This window comes from Chrysochloris asiatica, unplaced genomic scaffold (assembly GCF_000296735.1).
Source record: "Chrysochloris asiatica unplaced genomic scaffold, ChrAsi1.0 scaffold00105, whole genome shotgun sequence".
In the NCBI taxonomy this organism is placed as follows: domain Eukaryota; kingdom Metazoa; phylum Chordata; class Mammalia; order Afrosoricida; family Chrysochloridae; genus Chrysochloris; species Chrysochloris asiatica.
In genome coordinates, this window is record NW_006408623.1 from 1,144,132 (window position 1) to 1,170,427 (window position 26,296).

The 26,296-nt window shown below is 45.3% G+C and overlaps 1 protein-coding gene across 1 annotated transcript in view; it reads right to left on the reverse strand.

Moving 5' to 3' along the window:
- CPXM2 (carboxypeptidase X (M14 family), member 2) overlaps positions 1-26,296 on the reverse strand; it is a 135,026-nt gene that overhangs the window by 14,007 nt on the left and 94,723 nt on the right. Inside the window, exons 6-11 of the mRNA XM_006867463.1 lie at positions 25,450-25,600; positions 13,540-13,628; positions 8,429-8,552; positions 6,311-6,507; positions 4,127-4,306; positions 506-803 (exon numbers count right to left, since the gene is read on the reverse strand). Coding sequence (XP_006867525.1) covers positions 506-803; positions 4,127-4,306; positions 6,311-6,507; positions 8,429-8,552; positions 13,540-13,628; positions 25,450-25,600 — 1,039 coding nt within the window. The remainder of the gene's footprint in view (positions 1-505; positions 804-4,126; positions 4,307-6,310; positions 6,508-8,428; positions 8,553-13,539; positions 13,629-25,449; positions 25,601-26,296) is intronic.

Consider the following 26,296-nt stretch of genomic DNA (forward strand, 5'->3'; position numbering starts at 1 on the left):
TTACCACCACCTCCATCACCACCACCTCCACCTCCATCACCACCACCACCATCACCACCACTTTCATCACTACCACCTCCATCACTACCACCTCCATCACTACCACCTCCATCTCCACCAACACCTTCATCACCACCATCTCCATCACCACCACCTCCATCACTACCACCTCTACCTCCTCCACCACCACTACCCTCATCACCACCATCACCACCTCTATCACCACCACCACCACTACAAGTGAAGAAACACTAAGGATTGATTGCTAGCAACCAGTAGAATCTAGAAGAGCCTTCAGAGGGAGCATGGCTCAGCTAACACCTTGAATCTGACCATCTAGCCTCCAGAACTGTGAGAGAAGAAACCTCCATTACTGGAAGTCCCACGTTTGTGGTTCTTTGTTCAGGCAGCCCAAGGACATGAGTACAGAGGGACTGGCCCTTCCCTGTTCTAACAGTCCCTCACCGGCTAGCTCCATGAGGAAGCAGACCTGAAGGAAACTTACTTCCAGCGACAGTGTGCCAAGAAGCCCCGTTGACGGTCCCATCTTCCTTCTGGAAGTCTTCGGTGTGGCAGACTCTCCTTCTTACGTCTGTCATGAGGCGGTGGGTTGAGGCGTAAGAGTAGGCCAGCCAGCGGAACACGTGGTCGTCCGGCGTGGGGGTATGTTCCTGGGTCTTCCACAGTGACCGCACCATGTCATAGGGGTACGCCACCACCAGCTCCCCGCCCTGCAGGTTTCCCCCCAGCACAAAGGGGATTTTCTCCATCCATGCGATGACCGCCCTGGTCTCCACTGCCACCTAGGAGCATCCACAAGCAGAACACTGATGAGTAAAATGTGAGGACACTGCGGACCAGTCCAGCTTTGAAAAGGACATACTGAGGAAGCAATACTTTTATGGGGCACCCCTAACAAAATTTAGAATTTCACCATCTGTCCTGGGAAAATTGGATTTTGTGGAAGTGATAGTTTAAAAAAAGGGGGGGGGGCAGGGATCATTTGGTTTTACTTGATTTTTGATCTAATCAAGGGAGGATGAAGCAATTGTCTTCTTTATGGTTTGTGTTCTTCATCTTCCTTAATAAATGGCTCCCTTCCAGATATGAAACTGAACTCAACCCATGACTCAATTTGTAGTCAAGCAACAGATAGGTATATGGCCAGGGAGGGGGTGACAACAACTAGTGAGGTACACACACCATGGAATCGTCAACCATTCACGTATCCAAGGACAAAGCTCTGAAGGGCAGGGAAAGAAGGGAGAATGGAAACAAGACACAGGGAGGACGTGGGAAGAGTGATGTTACATTGAAGAAGGCTTTGCAATCTCTGTAATGAAACAAAGTCTGTGATTTTGAAATTGATGATCTGCTCCATAAAACGTCACTGGATTGACAAAAACAACAAAAAAGTTGTAGTTTTCCACCAAGCATTTAAAATCATTATTTTCTTTGAGGAAAACAATAAATTAATTTAAAAAATAATTTTAGGTTTATGGGGGGAAAATTATGCAGACATCAGAGTTCCCTGACTCCCTCTTGCCCCTGCGATACGGTGTCTGTTGTTACTGGCATCTTGTGGTCACGTGGTACATTTGTCACAATGGACTAGTCAACACGGATGCATCATTGGTAACTGAAGTCAGAGTTCAAATCAGGACTCAATTCTTTGTGCTGCATAGGCTTCTGGGTTTGGCCAAATACATAATACGTCTACAGTGACAGTACCGTACAGATCTATCTCAGTGTCCAAAAACAATTCGCTTTTCCTCCCCACTCAGTGTTGTGTTTCTAAGATCCTTCCGTTGCTGCATATAACTATTGCTGTTGTTGTTGTTAAGTGACATCAAGTTGGTTCCAACTCATAGCAACCCTGTGTAGCGTCTCCAAGGAGCAGCTGGTGAGTTTGAACCATCAACCTTGTGGTTCAAAATGACCTTATTGTCCAGTACCTTCTCCTGCAGCGCCACGCCAGGACTCTTGCATATATATGTCACCCTAGTTCAGTTTTTATCACTACAGTGTAACTATTTCATCCTTTATCTGTTATCAGGATGCTGAACATAGAGGCTGTTTTGAATTTTTTAATATAATGAACAATGTTGCTTTACACTTTTTTGTACTCTCTTCTGTAAAATGTGCTGAAATTTATTTTGCTTCTAGAACCAGATCAAAGGTCATCTTTACAGGAAATGACAGTCTTATTTTATTCCTTCAGAGTGGCTGGTGAGTTTGAACTGCCGACTTTATAGTTAGCAGTCCAGTTCTTATCCTATAGCACCATTAGACTCATAAGTGCTGGACTGTGGATAAGCACTGGACTGCTAACTGGAAGGCCGTTGGTTCAAGCCCACTAATCACTCCTTGGAAACAAGGTTGCTATGAGTTGGAACTGCCTAGACAGCACATAACAAAAGCAAAGTGTGGTGAATTGGCCCTGCTGCTGCAATGGTCAGCAGTTCAAACCCACGGGTCCCTCGGTGGGACAAAAGGCCTGTTCCTGTAGGAATTATAGTCCAGAAGTCTCTGTGGGGCAGTGCGGCTCTGCCCTGTGGAATCACTGTGAGTTAGAATTGGCTTGACCACACACAACAGCAACATGGGCTGATACCTTAACTTCTGGCCAATGAAATTAAGCAGCACTATTATGTAGGAATTCTGGAGTGTCAGTGTGGCGCTGTGGGTTAATGTGTCAGACTGCAAAGTCAGTTTGAACTGCAAGGTTGATGGTTCAAGCTCACCAGCTGCTCCTCGGAAACCCTATACAGGGTCTCTATGGGTCGGAACTGACTCGACGGCACTTAACAACAACAACAATTATGTTGGAATTCTAGAAAGGCCTCTGAAAGGAAACTGGGTGATTTAAGAAGGGACTTTTATAAAACTATTTCCTTTTTCTTTCCAGACATGGCAACTAAAGCACCGACCGCCATCTTGGATTTGACCTTGAGGATGGAGATCACATGCTGACATAACAGAGGCAGGAAAACAGGTGAATTAGGATTTCTAATGATAACAGGGCTTCTGTTGTAGTCAGTCTTGGACCACCTGCCTCCAGAGTTCTTTTATGTGAAAACAGAAATAAACTTTGTTACCAAAGAAAATCATCACCAAAAACAAACCTATTCCATCAAGTTGATTCCGACTCATAGTGACCCCACAGGACATAAAGTTTCCTAGGCTATAATGGCGTGGCACTGTGGGTTAAGGCACTGGACTGCAAGGTCAGTCTGAACCACAAGGTTGGTGGTTCAAGCTCACCAGCCACTCCTCGGAAGCCCTATCCAGGGTTGCTATGTGTCAGAACCAACCATATTTGAACTGTTGGCCTTGCTTATCCCACAGCACCACACCAACACTCCTAGTAGCCTGCTAAGCCACTGTTATTTTGCAGTTATATGCACCTGAACATAATGCTAAGTAATATTTGTATAACAATCAAGGGACACCTCTTGAGAGGCATGGAGAACCAAAAAACAGTGGTCAGGAAGTAAGTTATAATGGGCAGAAGTGACGATGAATGGCATGGGAAATTTTGTGAGAATTATTCTTTCTTCAACATACTCTTTATGAAAGAAGACCTAAGGAATTTGGAGGAAAAAAAATTCTCATCCAATTTCATTTTTCTTTCTGAAGAAGGGCCACATCTATTAATTGGTGAGAGCTAAGGATGAATTCCAGACTGCTGACAATAATGAGGGTAACAGTGATATTGTTGATAGGTACCATCAAGTTGGTTCCAACTCAAAGTGGCCCTATGTACAAAGGAATGAAAACACTGCCAGTCCGGAGCCATCCTCACAATCAGTGTTGTGTTTTAGTCCATTGTTGCAACAAAAAACAAGCACAAATTTAGGATTCCGTGTTCGTTTTTGTTTCTGAAGTACTGTACAAATGTAACAAAATATAATTAAATGCTTTCTCTTTTCTGAAAAATCTCCCCAAAGATCCATTTAAAAGGTAAGCTATTCTCTAACCTATCTCCCTACTTTTGAAGAAAAAAACATGAGAGAAAAAAATGGCTTTGTCTTGTTTTTAAATGTCTTGTATCCTCTGCAAATACCAGTGAGCATTAATGTTGGCCTTTGGCTGCCTGGTAGATCAAGAGGTATTTCTTACTCACCGTGGCATTTTCCGATAGAAACCACTCAGGGATGGTGATGTAGTGATTGGGAACTCTCCTTGGGATGTTCTGTCGGTCCTGGGCTTCCCAGAGCAGCGTGTTTAAGTCAGGGAAGTTGTTGTTGATGTCGATCCCCTCTTGGGTCCAGCGCCCCAGAGACCAGCCTCCTAGCTCTGAGCCCTGGGAGACAATCAGAACGTGAGGGGTCCAAAGCCTGCAGGCAGTCCTGACGTTAATACCCAAGATACACCCACAACATCTCCAATGGTTAAGTGCTCAGCAGCTAACCAAAAGGTTGGCGGTTCAAACCCACTTGTCATTCAGCAGGGGAAAGGCTTGTCTGTGACCTACTTCTATGAAGATTTACAACCAAAAGAACCCTACCAGAAAATTCTGTTCTATCACATGGGGACTCCATGAGTCGGAATCAACTCAAAGGTACCCCAAAACAACCCTGAACATATAGAAGCCCATTGGCCCAGAGGTGGCCTCCAAGGAAGAATACTGAAAAGGCTTTTGCTAATATTTGGTGGGTAATGTCAAAGACAGAATTCAGAGAACCATTCCTATCACATGGAAGTGCTGAAAAAAAAGTATTCAGTCTCTTCTGCCACCTCTTTCTTGTTTCCTTCTACAGGAACCTCTGAGTAGTAATGAACCTAAGATTCCATCATAGCAAAATCAACACCCACTCTACTAATAACTTTCCTCTGGCCTTGTCTAGGGTTCCGGCTCCCTAACTAGCACTGTAAATCCTTAGCAACTATTTGTACCAATAAACGCTACTACAATTCTGTATTGTAACTGATGGGGCACTGTAGGATAAGTGCTGGACTGCTAACCACAAGGTTGGTGGTTCAAACTCACCAGCCGATCCTTGGAAACCCTATACAGGGTCTGTATGAGTTGGAACGAACTGGACGGCACTTAACAACAACAATGGTTTCAAACCTTTTTAATTTTTTAAAAAAAAATTATTCTCTAATATTTGGACATATTATTATAAATCTATATCATGACATAACACTGGTTGGTGGTTATCAGCCACCAAGTGGGTTCCAACTCATAGCGACCCTATATAGACTCTCCGAAGCTATAAATCTTGACAGGAACAGAAAGCCTCATCATTCTCCCATGGAGTGACTGTAGATTTGAACTACTGACCTTGCAGTTAGCAGCCCAGCTCATAATCCACTACGCTACCAGAGCTCCTTGACATAATGTTACTTATATCCTATATATAACAGGGATAGATCAGAACATAAAATATGATTCTTATATCAGAATAGTAGAGACAACTATCCTTAGAGAACTGCCTAAAGATAACATGTTTCGCCCATGCCTGCCACTGACTAAGTCATCAATAAATGTTAGGTTAGTATCATTTATTTATGTTATTATCATCATATATGTAACAGAATTCGTATACACCCTGCATGTGCCTTAGACATGAAGATGGCAAGACTTCCTTTGTTTACTTTGGACACATCCTCAGGAAAGACCAATGGTTAGAAAATGACATCATGTTGGTAAAGTAGAAGGTCAGGGATTAGAGAAACCCTCACTGAGATGGACTGACACAACAGCTGTGACAACGGGCCCAAACACACCAACCATTGTGAAGACAACACTGCACCAGCTATTGTTACATTCTGAGCTACAAACGGGCGCCATGAGTTGGCTATTAACAACATTCATGGTCACATGGGCACGCCAACAGCACAGGGCCACCAGCATTCTCCATTCCTGCTTTGAGAGCACAGGTTTGGAGATGAACGAGTGGGAAACGGCTGGAAAGCTTGAAAAGAGTACTAGAATACATTGTAAGGAAACTCCCTCTATCTTCAGCCATTGTTGTTGTTGTTATGTGCTGTGGAGTTGGTTCTGACTCATAGCGACCCTGTACAGGGTTTCCGAGGCTGTAAATCTTTACGGGAGCAGAAAGCCTCATCTTTCTCCTGTGGAGCCGCTGGTAGTTTCGAACTGCTGACCGTGAGGTTCACAGCCTGATTCATAACCACTACGCTACATGAATTATGAGTCAGGAAGCCCTCATGAGTCTTCCCTGTCTCCAGAGAGAAGTACTTAACAAAATTGCTTTTTGTGTGGCATTTCCCAACTCTCATGGCTCTGGATGGGACCTGTTGCCAGTGAGAGCAGAGAGGAGTCAGGTGGCTTCATTACCCCTTCATAGGCCTTCTCATAACCATCTGGATTGAGGGAGGGCAGGATGTGAATGCGGGTCTCCTCTACCAGGCGGACGATGCGTGAGTTTCCCGACAAGTACTCTTGGCACAGGAACTGCATCAACAGAAGCATCAGCTCTCGGCCCAGGACCTCGTTGCCGTGGGCACCAGCGATGTAGTGAAACTCAGGCTCCCCTGCAGGCAGAGAGGACGGAACACAGTTCCGGCGGCAAACTCACAGCAAATCAGCAGCACTTAGCTCAATGTGCTGGGCGAGATCTCCAAACCAGAGGCAAGTCTGGGCCTGTGTGTTCTTCCACAGAACCTCCCAAATCACATTAGCATCATTCCTTGCATTCCCAAATAGATAGAAAAATATGGAGATGACAGGAACCACAGTAACAATGTGTATCCTTATTGAACAAGAATAAAAAATGCAAAATGATAACAAAAATAGTGCTCAAGGTTGAAAATGTACAGGATAAGCACAAGCCATAACAATTATTGGAGTGCAAATCTTTTTCTTAAAAGTACAGCCAAAACTCGGAGCTATTGAGTAACTGAGAACTCTAGACTCATACAAAGAGAAAAGCTGTGTGCTGGAGGCTGGGAGGCAGGCTTCCAGATTGTGCCCTTGGGTTGTTTAAAGGATTATATATTCCACTGTGGGGTTTTCTTGATCAAAGAAACAATCTATGATGGTTTGGGGAGGAGAAAATGTTACATGCACCAGAGGGGAGATGCTCGTTGACATGGGTGACGGAGGGAGGTTGGCAGAGGAAAGATGGGGGTGGTGGGAGACACTAGGAGGAATGCAGTGGTTAACGGGAACTGATGGTATATGGAGGGGATCGCAATCATGTAATGAAGCAAAGTATACGATTTGTTGAATGCAAAAATTATGATCTGCTCTGTAAACCTTCACTCAATTCACAATAAAAAGTTTTTAAAAAAAGTACTGCCCCCTCCCCCCCTGCAAAAAACAGAGGGGAAAGAAGCAAATACTTTTAAATGATGATGCATGGAGGGGATTGTAATCATTGCAATGAAACAAAATATGATAGGATGTGCAAAATCGATGTTCTCTCATGTAAATGATCATTCAATGCACAATTAAAGCTTTTGTGAAAAAAAAAGTACTGCCTATTCAACATGGCAAGGACACAAAGAAGAATAAATATAAGCAGAATATAGTCCATCTGGACAAATCATCAATGACACAATGCTATGAAGATGTCTTCGAATATTTTCTCTATCAAAGCTCAGTATTTTCAACCCTGGGTCTTATCAGTGTACACATTGCTCCTGGGCTCAAAGGCAGAACTATCGCTGTTTAAGAAATGTGATTTTACCAGCAGATCAAGCTCTCTTACCCTTAAACAATAACCTCCTGAAATATTGATGGATGTCAAATTGAATGAATCAGACAAATCTTTACCCTCAAATATCAATGGATTTCTAAAGGGTTCAGATTTGCCAAAGACGGGGAAATCCCAGAAGAGTTCATTGGACCTGTAGAAATACAAGGGAGCTTCAAAAAGATTGTAGGAAAATTTAATTTAGAAGATAATAGAATTTTTCCATGAACTTTTTGAGGCCTCCTCAGACAGGTTTAGGGAGCAGACTGAGTGAGAAGTGACTAATAACAGAAAATACTCCATTTAAGATGGCAGTTTTAGAAATTAAAAGGAAGGGAACTCCCTCTAATTTTTAATAGAAGGAGTTCCCTTAATTTCCTGTTAATAATCAGGGAATGCAGACATTTTTTTCCTGGCATTGGACTCTCTGCAGGGTCCCCAGCCACTCTCTTCTTTGTGCTGTTGTGATTGGTCTCAGAGGTAGATGGCATGGAGTGACATATGGCTTATGTCATAGTTCAGAAAGGAAAAGAGCCTTTCTGAACTAAATCATTCCATAGTTCTTAGCACCCAAAGAGAGCTTCACAGAATTCAAATCTGCAGAATCCTGGTCCGGTGAGAACGGTCACATGGACCAAGAATGTTCTCACAGTGAAGCGTTGTCTGCGAGAAGCACATCTCACACGGACCAGTGAGGCATGGCTGCACACATGTTCACAGAGCATCATCTCTGTAGCCTTCAAGAAGGCACCCCTCACCAACTTCATGTTCCCCAGGATGGTCCGAGATCTCCACAGCGTACAGCTTCAGGCCCTGGTGGCTCTTGCCAATATTGTAAATTCTGGTGATATTGGGGCACATTTCATTCACGACCTTCATCAACTGAAACACAAGAGGAATGAAAGATTCTAAGCAATAATGGCCACCAAGCAAAGAAGCAGAGCTCCCAAGACCACATACCTCTGCTCCTCTCCCACAGCCCCACCTTCGCACCCATTGTACCCGGAATGATCTCCAGGATAACACCTCCCCCAGGATAACACCTGCCTTCCCCCAATGGCTCTTTCAGAAAATACCTCAGCCACTACAGTCTCCACCGCCAGCTCTGGCTGCCACCCTCCCTATGTATTGTCACCCTGCATTGTGACTGCCTGTTTTCTTAGCGTTCCCTCACCTATCTGCCAGACCCTCCAAGGGACAGACTGAGGCTTTCATCTCTGAATCCTTGCCTACAAAAATAGTTATGACTCAACTTCAAATGTTCAATAATTTCATGGCAATATAATGTATGAGAGGGCATCTCAAAAGTTTGAGGGAAAATAGAATGAAAAGATACTGGAATTTTCACACAAACTTTTCGAAGCCCCCTCATACATAAACAAGACATTTGCTACCTTGACCATTTTTAAGTGTACCACTCTGTAATGCCCATTACATTCGCCACGTTGGGCAGGCATCAGGATTATCTATTCCAAAACATTCTCACCATCCCTGGCAGAAAGGCTGTCCCTTACGTAATAACTGCCCCATCCCACTTCCCACCCCTGTTTTTGTTATGTGCTGTTGAGTCAGTTCTGACTCATAGCGACCCTGTACAGGGTTTCCGGGAGCAGAAAGCCTCCTCTTTCTCCCGTGGAGCAGCTGGTTTGCAGCCCAGCTGGTACCCCACTACACCACATTTTCAAGGTTGATCCAGGTTACTGTCCAACAGGACTTCATTTCTCTTTGTGACTCAGTAATATACCATGCTTTGCTTATCTATTCATCTGGTGACAGACATTGGGGTTGTTTCCCCTTTTTGGGGCAGTTGTGAATAATGCTGCGATGAACATGCGTGTACATGTGTTTGTTTGAAGTCTTTTGGGTGTGTCGACCTTGTGCTGCATGTGTGGTTAGATTTTGACAGGCAGAAATGGAGGAGCACTCCAAGCAGAGGACAGTGAGCGCTAAGGTACCCAGAGACGAGCGCATACGTTTGTTTCTGGAATAACAGTTTCTGATGGGGAGGGGGAGGAGTGGGGGGGGTGGCTTTGATGGATCAGTACTGGACTGCGAACTACAAGGTTGGCAGTTCAAAACCACCAGCTGCTCCTCAGAAAGCCTATACTGGGTTGTTATGAGTCGGAACTGACTTGATAGCACTTAACAACAACACCAGCAACCTGGGATGAGGATTGCTGGGTCATACAGTGATTCTATGATGAACCTTGTGAGGACCCATCCAACTGTTTTCTATAGTAGCTGCATCATTCTATATTCCGACCAGCAACCTTAGGCAACCTAGAGATGATCAATCCTGCTGAGAAATGCCTCTCCCCAGTCCTAGCGTCAGGCTCTGCTGCTCTCTGGTGGGGGGGTTGGGGACAAGTCAGTGTTCTACAGCCCACTGCTCACACCATTGCAGATCTACCACCCCCAGACCCAGGGCTGCTTCCAACACTCCCAGATTCAATACAAAGGCATCTCCAAGCACCCAGGATCAGCTCCCTCCTCTCTTCCTCACCCCAATCAGGACCAGCCTCCTCCCCCAGTTTAGGACCAGCCTCCTCCCTAGCATAAGACCAGCCTCTTCCTCTCACCTAACTATATGATCAGCCACCTCCCCTAATTTAGGACCAGCCTCCTCCCCCAGTTTAGGACCAGTTTGCCCTCCCAGCATAGGACCAGCCTCCTCCCCCCTCCCACCTCCGACCCCCAATCAGAACCAGCTGTTCCAGAAACAAACCTATCCACTCCTCTCTGGGCACTTTAACTCTTGCTGTCCTCACTGCTTGGATCACTCCTTCATTTCTGCTGGTCAAAATCTAACCACACAAGCAGCACAACAGCCAAGCCCATCTGCTGCCAATGTGTTTCCCAGCCATGGCCATCCAGACCAGCTGCTTCTCCCTAAAACTCCTTATGAACCTCAAGTAAGCATGATCAAGTGACCATTCTGAGCTTAGGAGACCATGACCAGGATCTTCAGTCTGGGAGATAGACAAATGACTTGCAGCATGCTCTGGGGACAATGATTGTGTCCTGCTATATAATGCAGGCATTTCTCCCTTCCCCACTCTCCTCTCCCCACTGTGCCTGGACCAATGCCCCCCAGGTCTGTGTGCTAGAGACATTTACCACACACAACAGAGCAACAAACATTCTCCCTCTTGCAACTCAGTACAGTTTCCTATTTTCTCTCGTTTCCTGTTCTCGCTCTTTTTCTCATTTGGTGTTTATTGTAAATATCTCTTCCAATCAATCGTAGGACAGACCAACTATTTTTTTACAAAGTAGAAAGATTTCCCCAGGAACCTAGGAAACTGCTAAAAATGCCATCTTCTTGCCCATCCCCAGAGCTAGAGATCCAAATGCCAGCTCACTTCTGGATTTCAGGAACATTCTCGAACTTGACAGGGTTAATGATGCTCCAGGGACAGTTACCAATTGAATGCTGCTGGGTTTGTGGACCTTGGAGAGGTCACCCACTATTACCAGCTGGGGCTACACTGATGATGCCCGTGTCCCTCAAGTGAACATCCATTAAGTCCTGCTCATCAGCACTATGTCACGAGGCTCATCCACCAGATCTCCTTAAATAAGGAGAGCCTCATTTTCCACAGGGGATGACCCTTTAAAGACATCAGCCCCTGGACTCTCTTTGTGCCATTTTTGTTGTTGTTTTTAAAGTGCCATAGAGTAGGTTCTAACTCATAGAGACCCTGGATAGGGTACCCAAGGAGAAGCTAGTGAGTTTGAACTGGTGACCTTCCAGTTCAAACCTTCAGCTCATTTTAAATCTGTTTAGATTTACTGCTTGTGGGATGAGGTACGATGACTGTGTTGCTAGTGGTCTGATTTCTGGCTGGGTTCAAAAAGATGTCCTGAGTTCTTCAGTGAGCAAATCTGAACAAACACACAAGTGCTCCATCATCAAATGGAATTATGATCCGAGTCATAGAAATTCTCCAGGAATGCCCAGCTGCAGGGACGGGTCCCAGACCTCAAGTCCAAACACATTATCTTGATTTCTGAAGAGCAAGACAGTAAGAACATGTCTTGAACACATCCCACCTCTAACCCTGCTGATAGGTTTTTCTGTGTGTGACTCTCAGGGTTACGTACACTGAGACAACACCAGGTGTATTCACTTCCTGCGTGTCCTGGTGTAGCACTACAGGATAAACACTGGACCGTTCACTGCAAGGTCGGTGATTCAAACCCACCAATGACTCCTCAGAAACTCCATAAAAGGTTGCTATGAGTCAGAACCGATTTGACAGCATTTAACAACAACAACAGCATGTAGGTCTGTAATGACGGATTTTTGAAATCTGTGTGTGTGTATCTCAAGGTAACATACACGGCGACAACACCAGGTGGGTTCACTTCCTGGGCCTGGGACTGTGAGAGCCTTCTCAAAGCTCAGCCGAACTGTTCCGACTGCACGAACCTGTGTTTCTACAGTGTTTCTACTGTTGCTTCACCCAGCGCCCATGATGCAAAGCTTGTTAACTTGCCCCCGTGAAGCCTTGCTCTACCAATATATCGATGGGGCCATTTCTCTGTAGTTCTCCGAGATCCAGAGGGTTCTCAGTTGCCATCCTCTCCTTGATGAGAGCGGGCACCCAGCCAGGAGTTCCAGCGAAGCACTCAGAACAGAGTCTGCCTCTTTAACTTGTCCCCTCCCCTTTTCGCACCCAGTAAGCGAGAGCTGTCAAGAACTTAGAATTACTTGATTTCTGTGATTCCATCTGGGAAAAACCCCATCTGGGATTGTCATTTCCTTCCAGCAACACCAGAAACCATAAAGGTATTAACCAGTAGCTCGCAAGCCAGACTCTACATTAGAATCACATAGAAAGCTTTCAACATTTTGGCTTCCGGCCCCACTCCTAGAAATTCTGGTGTAATTGGCCTGAAGTCGGATTCACATAAAGGTGTTTTTAACAAATCCCCCCTTGAAGTATGCTAATATTCACCCAGGATTGAGAAATACTGATTTGAAGAGTAAATTATGACTCAGTTTCCCCATCTGTAGAATAGGGACAACAATAATGTCTACTCCTCTAGGGTGGCTTGCAGTCGTTAAGTGTCGTCGAGCCAGTTTCGACTCATAGCAACCCTATATAGGGTTTCCAAGGAGCGGCTGGTGACTTTGAACTGCCAACAGTATAGTTCAAACTGGCCTTGTGGTCCAGTGTTTATCCTATAGCGCCACACCTGGACTCCTATTGAATACATTATTTTTTATACAAGCTGAGTATAGCATCTGACATCTGGAAGGACCTGTCTGAAGGCTACCTGTTGTTCTTATCATTATATATTTATTGTTGTCATATAATAATAATTGTTGTTGTTGTTAGGTGCCATTGAGTCGGTTCCAACACATAGTGACTCTGTATAAGGTTCCCAAGGAGCAGGTGGTAAGCCTGAACCACTGACTTTGCTGTTCAAACAATTTTTCAGTCTGACGCATTAGCCAACAGTGCAACACCAGGACTCTTATACATAGGATCATTTAGAGTCATATGATCTAACAACAACATAGTTTTAGATCCCTTTTCTTCTTCAACCTTGTACATGATCAGCATCCTAAATCTGATACTACTCAAACACACATCCTGAAGAACTTGATTATCAAGGCAGAAAAGTCTGGTTTCATGTTCTGTTTCAGATATTTGCTAGTGAGGGCACCTTCTTCAGATCAACTGAACTTTGCTTTCAACCTTGAAGCTGCAAACATCTAGTGCCTTCAGAAAACCGATCTCTATCCCTAGTCCATCATCTACTTCCTGACACTAAAATAAAGCACTCTATGCATATGACATATTGCATTGTTTTGGGGCAGTTTCCCAGAATGAGACGTTCACTGCAGGCTGGGTCTTACCTGTCGCATTTCTTTATAGTTGTGATGCTTAAAATCCAAGTCATCGGTGGTGGTCATTTCGTTCCGTCCGTGGTAATAATTATTAGGATCTAGTGACAGAAATATAATTTTGAATTCAGCCTCACTGTCCTATTATTTGTGATATCTCTATAAGGGCCTGACGGTAACGTAGTGGTTACAAGTTCAGCAGTTTGAAACTACCAGCCATTCCTTGGGAGAAAGATGAGGCTTTCTGCTCCCTTAAAGATTTACAGCCTCAGGAACCCTATACAGGGTCGCTATGAATCGGAACAGACTCCGTGGCACACCACCACCACCACCACCACCACGTGCCTGGCACCCAGAGGACCACAAAGCAATCCCCTCACAGCCCAGGATCCAGTGTCTCACATTCACGCAGAAGAAAAATAAACTGTAGGAGGCAACTTAGAATTCAGAATAGCACAATGGTGAAGAGCGAGATCCAGGAGCTAGACTGTCCGGGTTCAAATCTCTGCTCTTCTACTTCCGCACTGTGCGAGCTTGGAAAAGTGACTTCAGCCACCTTTGCCTTCACTTTCTTCAGCATCAGCAGGGAAACTATTGGCATCTCCCTCATTCGTTTATTCTTGGTATCAGTGGGATATCTATGCGGCTAAAATGCCAGCACTAACTAATTATCACAGTTACATGCAGATGTATGGACATTCTCGGAAGTGCACTGGACACTATTTGTTGCTTACTCACTCAGCTTTCATTCCCTTCCCACCCTTCATAACAAAACGCTATGGTGTTTTGGAATCTTCCCGTTCCCACTTCTAGGAAGTCAAACTCATGTCTCCAACTCCAGGGGTCCAATTTGACTGGCTGAAGTCAAGCAGAGCATCACATCCCTCTGCCCCACCACTCTTACTGGTCCATGTTGAAGGGAGGACTTTGTTGGCATCGAGAGGGCTGACTGAGGCTCTCTCAGCTGTAGGAATGCAGAAGCGTCTTGGCCAGTGATGGCTGCAATCGCCATTCAATCACAGAGAACCCATCTTAGGATGACACCAATAGTCTGAATGTTTCAGACGCGAGACCAGCTCATGGCCACCCTGACTCCTGGAGTAGAACTGTCCCATAGGGTTTCTAAGGCTGTATTTGTTATAGAGTGGATGATGTCTCTGAACTGCCAATCTTCCATTTAGTAGCTGAGTGTTCACCAGTGCATCATCAGGGTGAGAACCCTCATACTGTCAGGAGCTATTGAGCAAGCCAGCTCTGGAGTCTGACCTTCACTGAGACTTCCAATCACGCGAGATCAAACCACCCCTTTACAGTTAGGCGCATTGGAGCTGTGGTTTCTGTAGTTTGCAGCTGAAGCACCCAAATGGGAACCATCAGACAGTGTTGACAGTGAAGACCTCTAGAGGCGGGAAATTAGGGGGGCGGGGGAGGAAGAAGAAATCTGCTCTTCACTTGATTCTTTAAGACTGATTTTAACAAGAATTCATCCCTATCAGTATGTACTGGTGGTATATTTATAAAAACAAAGAAGGAAAAGAAAGAAGATGAGGAAGAGTGTCAAGGGAGATGAAAGGGGGGTAAGGGTTCACTTGGTAAGCTGAGACCCTTCCCCTGACGCTGACCAGGGTGGATGACTTACTAACCCATGGCCAACCTCATGGACAGCTTGGCCTGCACGATGCACCTGCTACAATACTCAGCTCTTCCTCCAACAAAGAAAAGGTGATGCTGTCAGAAGGTCCCGTCAGCTGTCTGTTCAATCAAAGGGGCTCCAAGGGTGGTTCTGGAGGCAAAGCAGGGGCAGGCAGCAGGGTTCAGGGCAGGATGGAGTGGGGAGGGCTGAGTGCTCAGGCTCCCCCCCAAACACGTGGTATCAGGAGCAATTAGTCGGATTCAATCTCTCCCCCAGCCGGCTGCCTCATTCCTAAGGGTCTGTGTCTGTGTTGAGGAGTCCCTGGGTGGTGGGAACAGTTCATACATCCTGCTGCTAACTCAGATTGTAAGTTTGAGTAGTGGTTACGAATTGGGATGCTAACCTCAGGGTCAGCAGTTCAAAACTACCAGCCATTCCATGGGAGAAAGATGAGGCTGTCTACTCCCGTAAAGATTTACAGCCTCGGAAATCCTGTACAGGGTCGCTATGAGTCAGAACTGACTCCACGGGCACACCACCACCCCCAGAGTTGTCATGGAAGAAAAAACTGGTGATATATTTTTTAAAATCATCCACTGAAAATCCTCCAGAAAACATTTCTCCTCTGACCCACACCACCCACCCCGAGCCAGAGTCAACTTGAGAACTGGATTTTGATGTTGGTGTTTAGTCGGGAGCCTTTCTGCCCTACAGGCCGAGCCCTTTATGCATCAGGCTGGGTACTCCTCTAAGAGCCCAGTGTACACCAGCAAAGGCTGATTGTTGTAGTTGTTGAGGGATGTTGAGTAGCTTCCGACTCATAACGACGCCATGTAACAGAGTAGAACTGCCCCCATAGGGCTTCCTGGGCTGGATTCTACAGAAGCCGATCACCAGGCCTTTCTGCCGAGGAGCTGGTGGGTGGGTTCAAACAGGCCACCTTTCAGTTAGCAATAAATGCTTAACCCTTTGTGCCATTATGGTTCCTTTGATTGCTTGTTACACATACAGAAACTAGGGCCCCAAAGTAGACCTGCTGGATCTGAATCTTCATTTTAACAAGATCCCAGCTGATCTGCAGGCAGGGATAATTGAGAAGCACTGTGTTAAGGTATTTAGCCCATGGCCCCACAGGACAATGCCTGTAGCCCATGGAAGACAGATCTTTGTCCCCACAGCCAGGGGTCTCGGCTGGGGGATGCCTTTAACCTAAAGAACTGAGGTCATATGCAACAAGTTAAAAATCACACACGGACCAACACAACAACTAGCATTTTTAATATTGACAAATACTACTAGAAACACACAACAGTCATTGAAGGGGATCATGGGAGAGGACACATGGCACTTTGTGTAGGAAAGAAAGAAATACCAATTTGGATTTAGCCAAACACCCTCCAAGCTCTTTTCTTATGGGAGCGCAGGCCCCCCACACCCCAGGGAGCAGGTAGCCAGTGAATTCCAAGCCTGTGCATCTCAAAGCAAAGGTATATTGTTTGCATTCATTTACAGAAAGCTTACCCACATGCTGATTTCTCAGAACCAATCAACACCCCACCCCCAAACCTCAGAGCCTCTTTCCAAAGAACTTTAAATCCTTCTTTGTCTTGGAGCACAACTTATGGTGCCGTGCATGGTTTTTCATAAAGATGGAAGAAAACTCATAATCCTACGTACAAAGAACACTGTGTTTGGTAATATTCTTCCTTGTTAAGACTAATCAATTTGCTCAAGGATATGGGTCCCCGTTCCAGAACAGTCTCAAAACCAACCCTCAGTCTCCCACAATTTGAACAAACACTTTTTCACTTGTCTAGTTCTTTAGGTTAGGCCAAGTGTTATAGAGAACTTAGTGTAAGCCTGCTTTTATTAAGCATCACTGAGTCAGATCCAACTCATAGCGACCCTGTAGAGGGTTTCTGAGGAGCAGCTGGTGAGTTTGAACCACTGGCCTTGCAATCCAGTACATGTTCCTGCAATGCCACACCAGGACTCTGGTAAGAGCCTTGTTGTTGCTAAGTGCCATCGAGTTGGTTCCGACTCATAGTGACCCTATATGGGGTTTCCAAGGAGTGACTGGTGAGTTTGAACCACTGACCTTGTGGTTCAAACTGGCCTTGCAGTCCAATGCTTGATCCCACAGCTCCACATATCACATAAAAAGATGAGTGAGACAGCAGCCTTATCCCACTGGATCTGAGTCTACTGGAACAAGTTGCCATTGAGTTGACTGTGACTCATGGACACCCCATGGGGCTTCAAAGGCTAGTTTTTCAGAAGTAGTTCCTCAGGTCTTTCTTCTTTGAACCACTGACCTTTTTGGTTAGCAGCTGAGATCATTAGCTGTTTGCACCATCCAAGGACTCCCTCAAAATCTACAGACAGAGCCAACAAATCAGTTAGTCTGTACAGCAGATCATGATCACTTCAAGGAGCTTGGCCTGCCTACTGCCCCTTCCTCTTTCTGAGGATAAAAGGACCCCTTCTCCAGTATCTCAGCTGCTCTCCAGTCTGCGGATCTCCCCCACACCACTTATTTCTTATCTTCCAATAGGGTCAGATAAGAGAATCCTTAAGTCAACTCAACTACCTTTCATCTTCTTTGAAGAACTGATTTTGAAGTACCCCTGACACAGCCACTGGAAACGTTCCAACACAAGGAGCTCCCGTCTTTACAAAGCTGCCAATTCTATGCTTTGCAGACTACATGTTAGTAAGTTGTTCCTTCATGGAATAGTCAACAGGGGCACTTCAAAATGTTTGTGGAATAAAGGAATGAAAAGATGATGGAATTTCTGCACACAATCTTTTTGAAGCACCCTCTTATGTTTGAGGACTAAAGTACATCTGACCCAAGTCATGGTATTTTCAATCACCTCCTATGTATGTGAATGTTAAACAATGAATAAGGAAGACTGAAGAAGAATCGAAGCATTTGGACTATGGTGTTGTCAAAGAATACGGAAAGTACGATGGGCTACCAGAAGAACCAACAAATGTGGCTTGGAAGAAACATAGCCAGAATGCTCCTTACAAGTCATCATGCCAAGATGTTGCCTCTCGTTCTTTGGACATGTGGTCAGGAGGAAACAGTTCCTGGAAAAGGAATCATCTTGACAGAATGGAGGGTTAGAGCAAAAGAGGAAGATCCCCAATGAGACTGATTGACACAGCAGCAGGAACAACAAGTAACTCAGACTATGAGAAACGTTGTCCATACCAACAAAGGCTCAAGCAATCCAATCTGTACTCACTTAGGTGAGAGCGAGGTTTTCTTTATTCAATTTTGCAAATTCAGGCACTCAACCCAGAAGACATGGGCAGTTGTGCCATATGGCAGGCCCACCAAGAGTTTTATTCCCATTTTTTTCTGCCCCCTAGTCAGTATGCAGTTAAACCTTCTTACCTGGTTGGCACCCATGGCCTAAATGACTGTATTCTTATTTAAAGTTCCTAGTCCTAGAGCAGTTCTTTCTCCCCTCCCCCAATTCATCCTACTCACATATCCTGGGGTATGAATCAACAACCTATGTCTAGTCTGGCAATCGTGTATGCCCTTTATTCCTGAAGATGGACCATCTTGAAAATTTCTCACAAGACATAACAATTATGAGGATGGCGCAGGACCGGGCGTAGAGTCACTATGAGTCAGAACCAACTCGATGGCACCTAAAAATGTCAACAACATTGTCTGTTGATCCTAATTCAACCCTCCTGAACTACAATGACTGTTTTCTCCCTTTCATGGATTACCATCCTACAGACTTCAAAAAGAACAGCTCCATTTTCATGCGTTGTCTGTTCCTGCCCAAACACCCCATCCCTTCATTCGTTCTGACCAGTTCCATGGTGGTTGTCTTTCCAGTGCCCCTTCTGAACACACTGATTCATCAAAGGCTCTCCCAACCGACAGCTCTCAGGACTTGGTGCACCATCCTGTGACATGGCCTACCTAATAGGTAGTCTTGAGCAAACTGGGACAAGACTGCTTTGGTTTTAAAACAGAATGTTCCACATCCCAGGTGCCCCCGAGACCTGGGTGGATCTCAGTGGCTGCCATGTTACCTCACCAGGTCAAACAACTCTAAGAAACATATCTCACTTCACATGACAACTTAGTCGTATCTACGAGATATACACAAGAGTTTTCTGATTAAAAAATAATCATTAATTGCTCAGCCCAATGTTTTGCTACCTTAATGTCACAGATAAGGAAAGAGCAAACTCATGACCCATCTTTGGCTAGACATGGCCAATGCTCAGTCATTATAAAGACTCAGCTTTGTCTCGAAGCTGGAGGTCTTCACTGACTTCATTCCATCCTATGCTGAGCACTTGCTCTATGTTCAGCCTCGGGCCAAATGTGAACCAGATGTGAGGTATAGGGCAAAACATGAAGTAGCCAGGGCACGGGCACGCATGCGTACTAAATTGTGGCAAAGGCTGCACTATAGATTTTGGACCTATTGGCCCTTCTTCACCTCCGTAATCTAGTGAACCAACTGCTTACAATCACTCAGTCAGTCTCTCTGGATAAACAGAGACAGAGAGAGAAATATGTGCATATGTATGTGTGAGGCATCTGTAGTTCCGTGTGGAATTCTTGTCTTCCATGTAAGAGGCCTGAGTTCAAATCTCAGCCAAAGAACCTCATGCACAGCCACTAAACAACTGTCGGTGGAGGTTTTCCTGTTGCTATGATACTAAACTACTAACCTAAAGGTTGATGGTTCAGACCCACCAGACAGTCCTCAGAAACCCTAAACAGGGTAGCCATGAGTGCGAACCAGCGCAACAGCACCATGATGTTAAACAGGTTCCAGTGGAGTTTCCAGACTAAGAAAGATGAGGAGTAAAGGCCTGGAGATCTTTGAGAGGGTTTCAAAATTTTCACAGGAAAGTTACATTGTCTTTTGATTCCATTTTTCCAGAAACTTTCTGAAGTCTCCTTATACTTCTGACAATCAGCCAATGAAAATCCTATAGACCACAATGATCCAATCTGCAACCAGTGGTGGGGAGGTTCAGGATTAGGCAGCATTTTACTCCACTGTGTATGGGGCCATGGAGCCAGCTTATTAGAGGCCAGTGTCGGTGGTTCAAGCCCACCAGCCCCTCCTCAGAAACCCTATACAGGGTCACTATGGGTTGAAACCGACTCAATGACACTTAACAACCACAACGACAATGTATCTATGGACTCTTGGTGTGGTGCTGTAGGATCAGCACTGGACTGCAAGTCACAAGGTGGGCAGTTCAAACCCACCAGCTGCTCCTTGGAAACCCTATACAGGGTCACTCTGTGTTGGAATCAACTCGACGGCACTTAACAACAACAACAACGTCTGTATGTAAGAATATGGAGGAGTCTTGCTGTGGTGCTGTAGGATAACCACAAGGGTGGTAGGACAGTAGTTCAAACCCACTAGCTGCTCCCTGGAATCCCTATACAGGGTCGCTCTGTGTCAGAACCAACTTGAAGGCACTTTAACAACAACAACAACAAGAGTGTGTATGTGTGTTTGTATCTCATGGTCTCTAGAAAACCCTGAGGCAGTCACCCATTCTTTTCATGAAGCTAGTGGGCCTCGCGAGGGGTTCAAGCATGGCCGTCACCCCCCCACCCCACCCCCCAGAGGAGCCCTGGTACCCTGGTGGAAAACCCAGTTCAGAGTCACTGGATCCCTTTAAGAACCAAGCAGTGTGAGCTGAAATGTCATCATCAGCAACAAGACACCTGAAATCCACCAACAGTGTGAGGTTAAAGTCTGTCAGCATATGTTCTAACCTGAATTGCTCATTGTTAAATAATTATCTTAAGGCGCTCTTCCAGCTTCTAGTAAGCATAGCTCTTTAGTTCAAAATAGGCCCTTCAATTCAAATTTGGGGACAAGGACTTTCTTCTACACCTGAACTTTAAAAATTCTATTAATTTTCCAGCCCTGGAATTTCTGAAAGCATTTCAAAGAGCCACCACCCTCCTCAGCCCCCACCACAGTTCACCTAAAGATGGTACAGGCGAAAAGGACAGAACAAAGGGAGGCAGAAACAAAGGAAAATGAATTTTTCATAAACAAGAATTCTGGGAAGTAGACTCAGACCGCAAGATGGCCTGGCCTCGTCAACTTACACAAAGGAAGTTCTCTGTCTTCATAGTGACAGAGAGACTGGACCCCCCCAGACATGACCACCACCAGGAGGCATGAATGAACAGCCTGCTCCCCTAGGTGCACTGGTTAACATCTAGAAGCAAACTGACCCTAAATATTTAGTGGTTGGAAAACAGAACCACCCCGAGTCTATGCTAGAAACCCAAACAGACTTGGTAATGTAACTCTGTCTTTGTGAGCATTTAAATAGCCCTCAGGACTTATCTTCAAACACACACACAAAGAATAACTTCACAGGAAAATATTTGTTTCATGAGACTCTCACGGGCTGCCCTTTGCCCTTTATCAACAACAGACGAATTCCTGCTGCTGCAAGACACCATGGCCCTGCCCTTGAAAGGAAGCAGACGGAGACTTTGCTAACCAGGGTGAGAACAAGCCCCAGCTGACATAAAAGGCTCTGTCTGACTCCCTGACAAGGCCCTGGGCACACTTTGCTCAGGAAAGCCTCAGCCGGTCCTGGACAGTGATGGTTGGCCCTCGATTGCAATCCCAGGAGCAACCAGCCAAAAAGGAAGACCAAGTCCCAAACCAGGCAGGGCGTCCATATACTGTCTACATCAGCCTCAACAAAGGAGCTGATCCCTTGCACCTGCAGTTTCACTTGGCAGAATCTACCTTTAGGAAACTGTCATGGGCACACACAATGACACAGAGACAAGGATGCTCCCTGTGGGGTTGTTTGTAGAATCAAAATCTTGCTAAAAGAACGCAGCAACTTTCAACCAGGCAAGGCAGATTAAAGACGTGGGATGTTGTCCATCAACTAAAAGACAGCCATAAAACAGATGATCTCTAATAGTTTTAACAGCATGGGAAAAGCTGTAATCTAGTAAATGTACACATATATAACTGAGCTCGTCAGTGTGAATCCATCAAATGCATGTTGTTGTTGTTGTGAAGTGCTGTTGAGTTGGTTCCGACTCACAGAGATCCCGTGGAGGGTTTCGAAGGAGTGGCTGGTGAGTTTGAACCACTGAACTTGCAGTTCAAACCAACTTTGCAGTCCAGCGCATTAACCCATGTGCCACACCAGAATTCCATCTCTTGCATAGGAGGATCAATAGCTAGGTGGAGCCATCCATCTTTCTCATCAGTGCAGGTGTTCTAAACATTGATGGTTGGCCAAGGTAGTTTATGAAAATGATAAGAGTTGACAGAAGAACACTAAACAGCATCAAATACTGGCAGACCTCAGCGAGAACACAGTTCCCAACAACGTGAGCAGTTTTGGGGTTTCCCAGGGCACGGGACAATTACATCAACAGGATATTGTAGTCTCTGAAGCACGCAATAGCAGGATGAAAAAGTTTCAAATATTGGAGGATGACTAACACGGAACACAGAGACATGAAGTGAGCACATGCCACTGGGAGCATGGCACCTGTTGATTGCCACAACTTTCAATTTGCATAAAATCAAAACAAACTATCTGCAAACCACAATAAAGTGAAGCACTGTAAGACATTGTTCTACATCCTACTTTGGTGAGTGGCCTTCAGTATGGATTGCATCTCAATGTAAAGAAACCAAAAATCCTCACCACTGGACCAATAAACAACATTTTTATCTATGGGGAAAAGATTCAAGTTGTCAAGGACTTTATTCTTCTTAGATCAACTATCAACACTCATGGAAGCAGCAATCAAGAAATCAAATGACGTATTCCCCTAGGCAAATCTGCTGCACAAGACCTTTTTAAAGTGTTGAAGAGCAGAGATGTCAGCTTGAGGACTAAGGTGCACCTGACCCAAGCCATGGTATTTTCAATAACCTCATATGGATGCGAAAGCTGGACAGTGAATAAGGAAGATCGTAGAAGAATTGATGCCTTTGAGTTGTGGTGTTGGAGGAGAATACTGAAAGTGCCATGGACTGCCAAAAGAACCAATAGATCTGTTTTGGAAGAAGTGCAGCCAGAGTGCTCCTTGGAGGCCAGGATGGCTAAGCTTCGTCTCTCCTACTTTGGACATATTGTCCGGAGGAAACAATCACTGGAGAAGGATGTCATGCAGGGTAAGATGGAGGGTCAGAGAAAAAGAGGAAGACCCCCAACGAGATGGATCAGCCAGGTGGCATCATTGATGGACTCAAGTGTGGCAGCGGTAGTGAGGTTGGCCCAGAATCGGACATTGTTTCATTCTGCTGTGCATGGGGTCACTATGAGTCGGTTCCGACTCGATGGCACCTGACAACAACTACATGTTCACCAACATCAAAAGGGTAAATTTCACTTAGGGACAAGGTTCAAGCGAGTTGGGAAGGAGGGTTGAATGGAAACAGGAACCACAGAGAGGAGGTGGGATCACTGTTGTTGCATGAAGGAGACTGACAACCATTGAGAAGAAACAAAGTGTGTGAATTGTTGGATGTAAAACTGATGATCTGCTCTGTAAACCTCCACTCAAGTCACAGTAAAAAGTTACAACATGAGGTGTGTCTGTATGCTTTGCAAAATGTGGTCAGTGTAAGTTCACTGTGGGAGGAGGGGTTATATAAACAACGTGATGCATGCTTTGGCTTCTGAGAAGATCAGAGCTGGTGGTACCCTTCCCCCAGGAAGACCCCAAGGGACCTCCAGGTTCATAGGGAGTAAGGGTCGTATTTCACATGAGGTAAGGTTGGAGAGCGTCATTGCAGGAGAAGAGAGGAGGGACCAGCCCAGGACTGTTTGGCCTGATGTGAGTAAACAGTGAACATTCCCACAGGAATACTCATGGTCCATGTTCGCTTCCAGCTCTGTCTGCTCAGGATGGAGAAGGTGCTTTAAAAAGAAGCATAGACTTAGGGTGGAGCCTCTGGAAGACCAGACCATCCTCTCCAGCATGGACACCAGCAGGATCCAGGCGGTGCAAGCGATGCCAAGCTGCTTTTCTTCCTGCTGCAGGTTCCTGGCTGGTGGACACAGTTTGAGCTTGACTAGCACTCTAAAGGTTTGTGGTTCACACGTACTCAGTAATGTGAGGAAGAAAGTCCTGACAATACCCTTCCATAAAGATTTGTTGTTATTGTTAAGTGCCGTCGAGTCGGTGCCAACTCATAGCAACCCTGTATAGATTACTGTTTTTAAGTGCCATTCAACCCATTTGTTGTTGTTGTTGTGATGTGCCGTGGAGTCGGTTCCGACTCATAGCGACCCTATACAGGGTTTCCGAGGCTGTAAATCTTTATAGAAGCAGAAAGCCTCATCTTTCTCCCGCGGAACAGCTGGTAGTTTCGAACTGCTGACCTTGCAGTTCGCAGCCCAATTCATAACCACTACACTACCAGAGCTCCTTTCGACCCATTCAACCCATAGCGATCCTATATAGTGTTTCCGAGGAGCAGCTACTGAACTTGCATTGCTGACTTTGCGGTCCAAAGGTACTTTTGCAGTCCAGCACTTTAAACCACAGCACCATACTAGGATTTCCTGTACAGATCACAGCCTATGGAATGTTTGGGTTTTCCTTTCATCGGTCATTAGCTCATACCCACATACCCTCTTGTGGGAACGGGGCAAGGCAAACACAGCCTAAAAGATGTGCATTTACCCAAATGAAGCTATTAAGCCAGAGAGAGTTGATCAAAATTGTCATGTTTAAAATTAACTTCTACCACCTCCCACCTCCCACCCACCACCCAGTATAGTGGGAGCTCTCAGGCACAATTAGATTTGTTGCCAAACATTTTTTTTAAACTACTTTTGGGGGGCTCATCTCTGAGTGTTAATGCCGAGTGAATTTCCAACTGTGAGACATGCATTGTCTCCAGATCTCAGCCGGTGAAACCAAGTGATGTCTCTACCCGAAATGTTGATGGAATTTTAATTTACTTTTGTTGTTGCTAATCTAAGTTGTCTAAATAGTTTACAACAGATTTGTGTTATTTTGTGACATGAGTAAAAGGTTCTTGGTTTATTCTATTTTTAATTTTTTGATGAAAATATGTACAAAGAAACATACATACACATGCTCAAGTGTTTACATATTCAGTTCAATGACAGAGGTTGTATCTATTACATTGTGTGACCATTTTCATTGTCTCTATCCATTTTGTTTCACCTCTGGGAACTCAGACTCTCTACCCCTAAAAGTTCTCAGCTGTTCTTCCTGCAGAGAGGAATGGAGGAGAACTCACCTGGTAATGGGCAGCCCAGGATCTCCACCCGCATACAGATGCTCCCGCTGTCCAGCCAGGATTGAGGGTTTATGCGGATGTAGCGGGCCACCATGGGGCTTGGCAGCTCATTGAGAACCGGGATCTCTTTCTCACTATTCCCTTCAAATATCTGTTTATGCAGACAGAATAAAGGGGAGAGCTAATAAGAGATATAAGATTCAGCAACTAACTCATTCCACGAGACACTATTAAGGACCAGTTCATGTGTGCTAGGTACTAAGAAAAAACAAAAACAGATCAGGTTTGGACCCTGCTCTATCTATTGGAGGGTATGGAAGCCAGCTCCCATACATTAGGAAAAGTGGAGCCGTGCTATAGAGAAAGGACAGAGGGAGGATGGGGCAGAGCCCAGAGGTGCCATTAGTGCTGGCCTTGAAGGAAGATACTTTAGACCAACAGGGATGGAGGAGGGGTTGGGGTTCTAGGGAGAAGAGCACCAGGCTCATTTTTCCTGGAACACAGGAGTATATGTGGGCTACGAATGAGGATGCAAAGGAAGCTGTGGTCAGACTGTGAGAGATACTGGATACCATATTAGGAGTAGGCACTTGAGAATCTGAGTAAGAGGGTGACACATTCAGAACCACTAACCTAGAGCTAATCTGGGAGCTAAAAGATGGAAATTATCTATGAAAGTTAGGGGACAGTCTCATCACACTGTGTGCTCTGCTCTACAGCTTACAGGACTGGCCTGAGAGGTGCACAGAAGGGAGCTGCAAGGCCTACAAGGAGGATCGCTGTCTGTGAGGTCCTGATGCTGCTCTGGGCTCCCTCCAGGTGCCCGTGTTGCCCAATCCCCTCTCTT